Here is a 10206-nt window from a genome sequence, read left to right on the forward strand (position 1 = left end):
TGTCTCCTTCTTTTGTTTTAGCTAGTCTTGTTGCCTTTGAGACACGCTCTGTTGTGGTCCACTTTTGGGACTTGTACTCTTTATTAGATAGTTTTGTACTGGTGACTTCCAGGTTCTGGGAGGGATTTCTGTATATATTTATTTTGGGTTGCTTCCGCCTTGTTATTCTTGTTTAGATTATTATTTTCGCTAGTTTCTGCCCTTTCGCTCATTGCTTGATGTTCTGGGTTACGGGTTGGCTTACCTACTGGTAGGGTATAGTAGGTGACATCATGACTCGAGAAATCGGGTCGTGACGACAACCGAGTTACTTCCTCCACACAGACTTAGTAAGGGGAAGAAACCACTTAGGACCTCCTTGGAAAGACAATCTGCTAATTGAATTTGGTGTAATTGAGTATAATAACCATGGTATGTTTGATTGGCTATGTAATTACTTGATCAGCAGGTAATTGGGTGTAATTGATAGAGATAATTATACTCTCCAATTCATAAGGGGAGACTGTACGTGAATTGCGGGTAATTTACATGGTGTAATTACAGCCAATTACTTTTTTTATTTCTTCCTTTTATTTTTATTTTATATTATTTATATTTCATTTCCTTCTCATTCTCAACCTTTACTTCATGTGATTCTATACAATTTTTCGTATTATCTTCTTCTTTTTCATTAGTATAATTTTGTTAGTATTCTAATTTTTAAATTAACGTAAATTTATCATTGCATAAGATTATGTATTTACATTTTTCTTTTCTTTTAAATCATATTTTTGTATGTTATGTTGAAATTTGACATAAGAGTATTATGTTAATTTTTTTGTTTTGAATTTAGAACTTATGTTATATTTTCTATTTCATTTGTTTTAGGAGTAATGAGTCGATATTTTAGTTAGACTTGATAGATTATCTTTTTGTCCAATGTTTTTGTAATTTTATGACACTATATTTATAAAAATAATCTTTTTTTCAAACATGCAATTCATGAATGTTCAAAGAAAGTGTACTTTTAGTTTTTATGATTAATTTGATTAAAATATACTAATTTGAAAAATATAAATCAACTTTTTTATAATATTAGTTAAGAACATGTGTTTATTAATTAATATATTTTTAAAAGACAATATATATCTTAAATATTAAATTTAACATCATTTATAAAGCATTTTATTCGTCTAATATAATTTTTTTAATTTTAGATAATTAATTTTTATTTTTAAAATTCAATATAACCTTATGATTACACTTGTGTAACCAAACAATACACTTGTGTGGCAAACAAACAGATCATTGTAATTACTAAGTTGTGTAATTACTAGACTGGTAATTATTACTCTAGTAATTATACCAATTCCAATTACGACCCTTAATATTTTTTTACTCTAGAGTTTTGGTGAGTCTCCCGTAACTTCCCCTCACTTTGTTGATCACCTTTGGACGGTTCTTTGAGAAACAATTGACAATTGCAGCTAATACTTGTATTGAGGTAATCCTAATATTCATGGTGGTTAGCAAATTCAAAGTTAATGATAATACACAATAATGCTCAGTGCCTGAATTCAGGCTTGACGAATGACGAGGTTGATTTTCATTTGAGAGTTTGTTTAATAGTAAAATAGTATGGAAGTGTCAAGAAAACAACATGTCAACCTATTTTCATATAAGACCATTTAAAGGCGATAAGTAAAAGTGATTGTAATAAATCTCACAAGTAATTTTTTATTTAGAATCTCAGTACATCCTGATTGAACCTCAAAATTAAAGAAGAAGAAAATACAGGAAGATGCTGTTCAAGTAGCTGTCTAGTTTATAAATCATGACAAGATTCTAGGTTTCTTGCAATAGTTTCTCAACGCCCCTGAAATGAAGGGATACGGTGCTAAAAAGACTAAGAAAAAGATAAAAAAGAAGAAAAAAATTCCACAGAAAGGTAATGTGGTAACTATCACAATAAAATAGGTTACCCCCAAGGCCGAAAGTGAGATATGCAGTTCTAATTGAAAAGGAAATCCTATTGTAAGAAAACATATCATGTAGAAGGATACAAAAAATCCGAGGGAGTTGAAAACCAAGAAGAAGCCATAGAAAACAGGATTGCTGGTAGCCATCACTGACTGTCCTGCGAAATGCCGCAGGGGCACTACTACTATGCCATCATAACTAGTACTGTTGTTATTGTCGTCAGGCCAGTAAGTGTCCTGCCATAAGCCTCCTGGTGGATTGAAACCTGCTTGAAAAGTTGCTGTTGCAATTAGAATGGCTATCACAAGAATAGTGTCGCTTACTTTTCCTGGACAATCTCTGGTTTTATTGAACCCGAAGAAATACTTATTAAAATTAGATCGACGCTGGTCCCTTCTTTGCTCTCTGCTGGATTGTTCATTTGATGGATCTTGAACTGGAACAACCAAAACTTGCAAGTTTTCAGCAGATAAAGCACCAGATGCTCTTAGAATTTCCTCAATATCTCTATCTCCACATTCCTCTAATAGTACCTCCAAAGGTGTAAGGCCTTTCTTGTTCAAAGAATTCATCTCAATTGTGCCCTTACAAACAACATTCTCATCCAGCAACATATTAACAACCTGAATGAATCATTGAAAGTTAAAAATCAAGATCAAAAGATGAGGCATATATATATAATGAAAATATACTTGCCTCGTATTGCTTAGTTGACACAGCAAGATGCAAAACAGTGTTTCCTTGGATATCCTTCTTGTTTAAAAGACCATACTTGTTTAAATCCTTGAGGTTGTCAAGTAAAAATTTAAATGCTTCAAACTGATGATTCTTGACAGCTAAATGAAGGCAAGTCTCGCCACGAGCAGTCACTTCGTCTGTTGAGTCTGGAGAAACCACAAGAAGCTCCTTCATGACATTTTCTCTGCCGTTGATTACTGCATAGTGAAGGGGAATTCTTCTGTCCTTCCCCTTGATAAGGCATAGATTACGGTCAACGTTCAAGAGCTCCTTCACAATCTCTATATCCTCATTTGCTGAGGCAATATGCAAAGGGCTGAAACCATCCTGGTTTAGTTTTCTTGCAAATTCTGGCCTCAGATGAATGATCTCTTTGGTGAACTCAAGATGGCCACCCGAACAAGCAATATGCAGAGGAGTTTCACTACCTGCTAATGAAACTTCCCTGAGCAAAAGAGGATCTTCTTTGATCAAGCTTTGAAAGTGATGAACATCTCCTTTTTGAGCAGCCTCCCACAGCCTTCTATCCATTAGTTCTACCAAAGAATAATGAACTCTTTTAGATGTTTCACCTCTGAATTCTAAAAATCCATCTCTTTTCTAGTATATAAGAAAAGAGAAAAGAGTGGACTTTGTTGACTTACATATCTTGTGTGTACTACACTATTTGCTTCCTCTTCTTTTCTTCTCTATTTCCTTTTTCATTCTGCTTTCAAATGTGATACCCTCAGACAACTTCTCTACTACCACAAGCTAAAAGTAACGCTTTAGACCCCACTTATGAAATTTCACTTGCTATGTTGTTGGTGTAATATTTCTCACTTGCCTTTCGTATTTCTAACTCTGTACAAAAAAAATAAAGTTTCTTTCACACAAAAACTCAGTAACAATATAGAAAATCCTGGTCTTTCTATGTTGTTTTATTCCCCATATTGTATCTTCCCTTTTTTCAGGACTACTATCCACCTTAAATTAACGGAAAAGGGTCAAATATATCTATGTAGTATTGGAAATATAACTCTCATTATACTGTTGGGCTAAAAATACCCCTCTTGTTATACTTTTGGCACATATTTACCCTTATAATAAACGAGGGACACGTTTGTTAGTTAGCCCAAAAGTGTAATGAGAGGAGTATATTTAGCTCAAAAGTATAACGAGGAATATATTTAAAATACTTCTAATAGTACATGGGTATATTTGACCCTTTTTCGTTAAATTAATTGGGTTCAAATAAAAAGAAGCAAAAAATTTGAAGTCAATGAGCGTGCGGTTCTGGTCGTCGAATAATTTATACATATTGAAAGAATTTCTTAAAACTAGTAAGTTCGGTCGAATCTGTTTTAAGTTTATGAGTTCGAGATTGTAGTTCTTAGTAACTTATACATATTGAATGAATTTCTTAAGACACTTATAGGGTTTGGAGCAAAGCTAGTAAGTTCGACTAAATTCATAACATGTATTCTAGAGTCCGGAGCCAAAAAGACCATTTTTTCTTCCAAAATATATAAAGGGCCATTCAATTTTGCTCTTGGAAGCGAGATCCTTTGTGGTTTTAACAGCCATTAACAGCATCCAATAAAAAAAAAATAACAAAATTGCTGCTGTAGCAACGAGTTCCAACAACAATTTATCGCTACAACTGCAGTGAATTTTTAATAGCAAATGCCTTTGCACACAACTTTAATCAATTATAAGGATCCAAAAAGCATTATCACATAAAGTGATCATGTTTGCTTTTCAAGAATTAAATTGATTAATTTTGAAAATCAAATTAAAGTAGATCAATTTAATTAATTGTAAATTTGGAACTATTAATTCCCACTTGGATTTATTAAGAGTTGGTAGCAAATGAGATGTACTATTAATTACTCCCTCTGTTTCAAAAAGAATGACATAGTTTGACTTGGCATAGAGTTTAAGAAAATAAAGAACACTTTCGAATCTTGTGATCCTAAATTAAAGTTATGTCAAATGTACAAAATTGATCTTTAATACTGTGACCTTAAACATGTCACGTGGAAAGTTGAAATTAAAATGTTATCAAAAAAAGAAAGAGGCAATTCTTTTTTAAACAGACTAAAAAAGAAATGAGGTCATTCTTTTTTAAACGGAAGGAGTAGTATTATATCCCAATGTAACTTCCATTACATATTTTGTTGATACCTTGATAAGGAAAAAAAAAATGGAGCAGCGTAAAATTTGGAAATTTTGGTATTTTTTCATCCTAATCAACATAGGGAAAAAAAAAACAAAATTGTCTATAGGTTATTAGTTTTAAAATTAAGTTTTGAAAAACCCTGCTATGCGATTTATGTTTTTTTTTTAAAAAAAAAAAAAACAATAAACTCGTTTTTATGGAACTCGCTGCTCTTGCAGCGATTTTTTTTTTTAAAAAAAAAAAAAATTAACATCAATCAGCGAGAAAGAAAGAAAATGTCTCGTTAACGACGGTTAAAACCCGGATTTCGCTCCCTCAGGAGCAAATTATCTGTTTTGATTTTTTTTTTAAATGGTGGCCCTTTATCCATTTTGAAGGGAAAAAATGGTCATTTTAGCTTCGGACTCTACATTCTAGCTCCGTCCATGGAGTACAGATATGCATGAGAAAAGTTACTAAAATGCCAAAATTATAAGATTCTTAATACATAATTTTATAAGTAACCGTAAAAGTTTCGATAAAAATCTCAAAATTTGAATTCATCGGATATAAATCATGATTTGCCTCAACGTGAAAGATAAGCAGATAACTAATGGCGTCGTTGGCATTAATCGGCATTCATTTGGTAATATCATCATCAAGCCAATTGATGAAGGAGCTCTAAAATTATAAAAATGACAATGAACAAGAGAGCACAAGGTTAGAATTATGGTTTTGAACTTTACTGTTTTAGTTTTTGAATAAATTCTAGTTAATAGTTGGTTAGCTAGTTTTTTCTTATTAGTAATTAGTAGTTTGTTAAGATATATTTTACAGAGATATTCTAATTTCTAGGCTAGTTTATTATTATATTTTACTGCTTTTACTCGAGTCAATATTTTAAAAGGTCATTAAACTAGGAGAAAGTATTTAGTAAAGTCATTGAATTTTATTTTGTATCAATAAAATCACTCAATTTAAAGTTTCTATCTTCAAAAATCACTCAGTTTAAAAGTTTTATCTTCAAATATCACTCAACAACATTTATTATTAAAATAAATTTAACATGACAAAATAAAATATTGTTTATATCATATAATCATAAACCAAACAAATAAATAATAGTAGTATACTATAGAAATATATATTACTATACCTAACCCACCACTAATTAAGTTTGTCTAAAGACTAATTCCAAGTAGAAAGCAAGTCATTCTTTACTCATATTAGTACTTTCGACTAAATTACTAATTAAGTTTGTCTAAAGACTAATTCCAAGTAGAAAGCAAGTCATTCTTTACTCAGATTAGTACTTTCTACTAAATTACTAATTAAGTTTGCCTAAATTCTGGGTAGAAAGCAAGTCGTTGTTTACTCAAATTAATACTTTCTGCTAAATTATTTCTACAAAATATTAATATAATAATCATTACCAAATAATGATGTTAAAGCATGCTGTCAAGTTGAAAATGCAGCGTTGTATCGATCTTTTGGTAATTTCCGAATAACATTCTGCAATTTTATGCTTAATTAAAAATTAGTCTTTTGAGAATCTAATTTGTGGGTGGGACGGATACAATAATAAATATATTCTATTATTTTATTTATTTATAGAGTTCATAATTACATGAAATAAAAAATATATATGTTATTTGTTATCTAAAATTTATTTTAATGATGAATGTAGTTGAGTGAATTTTTAATATTAACTCCTTTTATTTTTATAAATGTAGAGTTCAAGAAATCAAAATAATATTTTTCTTTGACAACAATATTTTTTTACTTTGATATAATTTATAAATATTTCTTATATTTTTTCATATATAGTTTTTATCTTTCAACATATTATTTCAAGCTTAACTTAGACTTTTGAATGGTACAATAAAAGTTATAGATATTAGTAACTTTAATAAAGCTCAAATCAAAACCAAATCAATACTAATGCTAACAAAAAATTAATTCAACTCTAAGAATGACAATAATGTTGAACATTTGGTTCTTTAATCTTACATTGGTTTAGATAATTAAAATACATAATATAATTTTAGTTATTCTTTAATGCTTAGACATATAATTAAAGATTTATTTTAGCATGATTTAGTACTTTTAAATAATAATCATTTTCACTATGACTTATTTATTTGCAATATTTGTTTTATCCGATTTCATTACGTATTATTTTTTTGTTGAATATGTTAGTGTCATCACTCATATAGTTATATTTTCTTAAGAAATACCTTAGATAGTTGCATTTTAGTATGACTAGAGAAATATTTGAAGCACAAGTTAATTACTTAAATGTTTGTATAAATACTTTATCAAAAAACTTGAAAAACCGAGAAATTCAAAAAATTCGAGGTTAAAGAACACATATTTTATTAGTTTGATTTGATTTGATTTAGTTTATAAATTAAGAACTCAACATTAATAATTTTTAATTTAATAATTGAAAAATGCAAACCAACCTGGTCTATATACACCGATAGTTGGAAATATGTACAATACAATATTTGTTTGGAAAGGCGAAAGGAACTTTCACCATACATAAAGTCATCAAAACCCATTAACTTTAGACTTCTTCCACTAGAATTTAGACCATTTTTTATTGAAATTGTCATGCAAATGCAAAAAAAAAGGTTGCAAAGACACTCGCGACTACCAATTAAATACATAGTTTATGCCTGTGTTGCGAAAAAATGTTTGAATTTCCAAATGCACAACACTTATATATACAGTTCAAACGTATACGATATTTCTCTCAAATCTAAAATGATTATTATTAAAATCGCGATACTAGACTATCAGATACTCAATCCATATTTAATCATGTATTGAGTGTAGAGCAAACATAGTAAAATCAGTCATAAAATTCTCTTTTGTCCTAAAGAGTCTCTCTATTTACCAAAATCTCTTCTTCAATTTTTTCTTTAATCCATTCAAAACATAAAATAAAGTTTCTAAAAATCTCATACTATCTTTTATGTGTGAAATTTTCAAGAACACCCCATCACAAATAATAAACTCCAACTCTCAACAGCATACATAAGCATACGACTTCTATCAAATCTATGTGTAGTCTTTATATTTGTAATAAAATTTCTTTAGTATGCAAAGCCAGATCAAATACACTAATGGTTAGCAATAACACATGTGGAAACATGTATAACAATTTTGTATATTATTCTACCTACTATTTATAATTTTGGTAATAACTAAATGGTCACACGTCAGGGGCGGCTCAACAGATTTCGTGGCCTAAGGCAAAATTATATTAAAAGGTCCTTAAATTTATTTTATAAAATTTATACACTAACAAGAAAATCGATTTTCTACACAATAGATTAATCATTTAAGACAAAAAATTATCAAATTTCACACACACAAAAAAAAAAAAAAAAAAAGGAAGAAGAGTAAAAAAAATAAAAGGGATGGATTATCGATGTTAAGCTTCAAAACTCACATTGAAATTTTAATTTCGCTATCATCACAAATAAGAAAAAGAAATGAACATAACTTAATAGTTGAAGTTTTGAGCATGGATAGTAACAAAAATATCCAAATTTCTGATCAATTTAAATGATATAATTCATTCCATTAAGTAGCACTCATTGGTGAATATCTAAAACAAATTATAAAATTTTCATATAATATATTAAATTAAAACGAAAAGGAAACTTGTGCATGAATATTTGTGTGTTCATGTAGTTCAAGAAAAGATTGAAAAAAAATCATTATGTTATCAATATTTATAACTTAGTTCCTATATAAAAGGATAAAATTTAAAATTGGAAGTTAAAACAAATATATCAAATAATGAGTGAAAAGATTATGAGAATTTATGAATTTATTGGTAAAAAATACTCTCAAACAAATAATAATAAAAAATATATAATAACAATTTTAATTATATAAATTATATTAATATATAATAAAATTAAGTGAAAATTTCATATATGTCATTTATTAGACTAATATTTTCTAGTTATAGCAGTAGAATAAAACTTTCAAGTTGTAACAATAAAAAATTTCAGATTGTAACATTTTTATTAAATAAAAAAAAGATTTTTTTAATTAATTGTAAAAATCTATTTTGAAAAAAATAAAAAGAATAAAAAATCGATTTTGAAAAAAAATAAAAGATAAAAAAGGAAAATAAATCGATTTTGAAGAAAAAAAGTAAAAAACGGAAATAAGTGTATTAATAAAATTTGAATTGATTGATGATAATTATTAATTAGCATAAATTTAGGAGATTCAAACTAATTAGGAATATTTAGTTTCCTTAATTCACTCTAATTTGTTAAAATTAATTAAAAAGTCTGATTTTATCCATTTGCTTCTACGTTACTCTCTCTTCAAAAAAATTTCCAGAATTGTTGTCACTGACGAGTAAATCAAGTTTTTTTTGTTTGAAAAATCTTGATTTTGTTGTGATGGACGACTGTTTATCTATATTAATTAAACATGATGGTAGATGGGATCCTTCAGGTTGAATAAATGTTGGTATGAATAATTGGATGTCAACTATATACAGTTTGGATACCAATTATATGGTGTTCATTTTGATCTCCAATTAAATATCAAAACTAAACTGTTTATGTATCCAATTGTTATGTAGTTTGTATATAACTGATATCCAGAAATTTGTATCCAATTGATATGTAGTCTGTATATAACTAGAATCCTGAAATTATGAGAGTCAATCTGTAATTCATATGTAGTTGATAACTGACTTGAAGAAAACAGTGCATAATCTATATCATTCAATACTTAAAATTTTATCAAAAACAAATATTTATCGTTAAAAAGTTAAAAAGACATGAAATACTAAAGAGTCTAAGTTGTAATCAACTATCTCAAATTTGATCTCCGTAGTCTTGGTGTAGGATAATTGCTGGTATCTTGAGCATGTTCTTTTGCTATGCGGGATCCATCAAATTTGCTAGCAACAGTCCCTGTTGCTTCACTCTCACTGATCGCGCCATCATCGTTCTTTGTTTTTCCGCATTGCCATCAACCTAGTTAGAGAAATTGAAAAAGAAACCTTCTTATTATAAAAAATAGGTATTATAAGAAAATACCAATTTCATACCAACATTAGTCATAATTTATACAAAAAAAAAAAGAAGGGTGATTTAACAAACTACAGTCATTTCACATAATTGTACCACTGATATCATACCATTTTTTTATAAAAATAATACACAACTTAAGTCAGCTTTCATACCAACAATAAATCAATTTCATACAAATGTTAAAACACATTTCATACCATATTCATAAATCGTATATTAAATCAGCTTTCATACCAATATTATTCATGTTTCATGCCAGTTTAGTAGACAGAATGAGAATAATTTGAAAAAAAA

At 28.6% G+C, this 10206-nt stretch overlaps 1 protein-coding gene across 1 annotated transcript; it reads right to left on the minus strand.

The window, feature by feature from the left end:
* Nucleotides 1–1776: 1776 nt before the first annotated feature.
* LOC102591668 (ankyrin repeat-containing protein At2g01680-like) lies at nt 1777–4263 on the minus strand. Its single transcript, XM_015308981.1, has 3 exons — nt 4258–4263; nt 2656–3297; nt 1777–2582 (listed from the first exon to the last, which is right to left on the minus strand). Exons 1-3 carry the CDS (start codon nt 4261–4263, stop codon nt 1812–1814), a joined length of 1419 nt encoding a protein of 472 aa, XP_015164467.1. The 3' UTR covers nt 1777–1811.
* Between the last annotated feature and the right edge of the window lie 5943 nt (nt 4264–10206).

Source organism: Solanum tuberosum, unplaced genomic scaffold (genome assembly GCF_000226075.1).
Source record: "Solanum tuberosum cultivar DM 1-3 516 R44 unplaced genomic scaffold, SolTub_3.0 scf00095, whole genome shotgun sequence".
Lineage (NCBI taxonomy): Eukaryota > Viridiplantae > Streptophyta > Magnoliopsida > Solanales > Solanaceae > Solanum > Solanum tuberosum.

Bases quoted from the DNA above. Each gene is read 5' to 3' on its own strand.
- LOC102591668 (XM_015308981.1), bottom strand. The intron at 2,583-2,655 runs GCAAGTATATTT...TGATTCATTCAG, and splicing joins TGTCAACTAAGCAATACGAG to GTTGTTAATATGTTGCTGGA.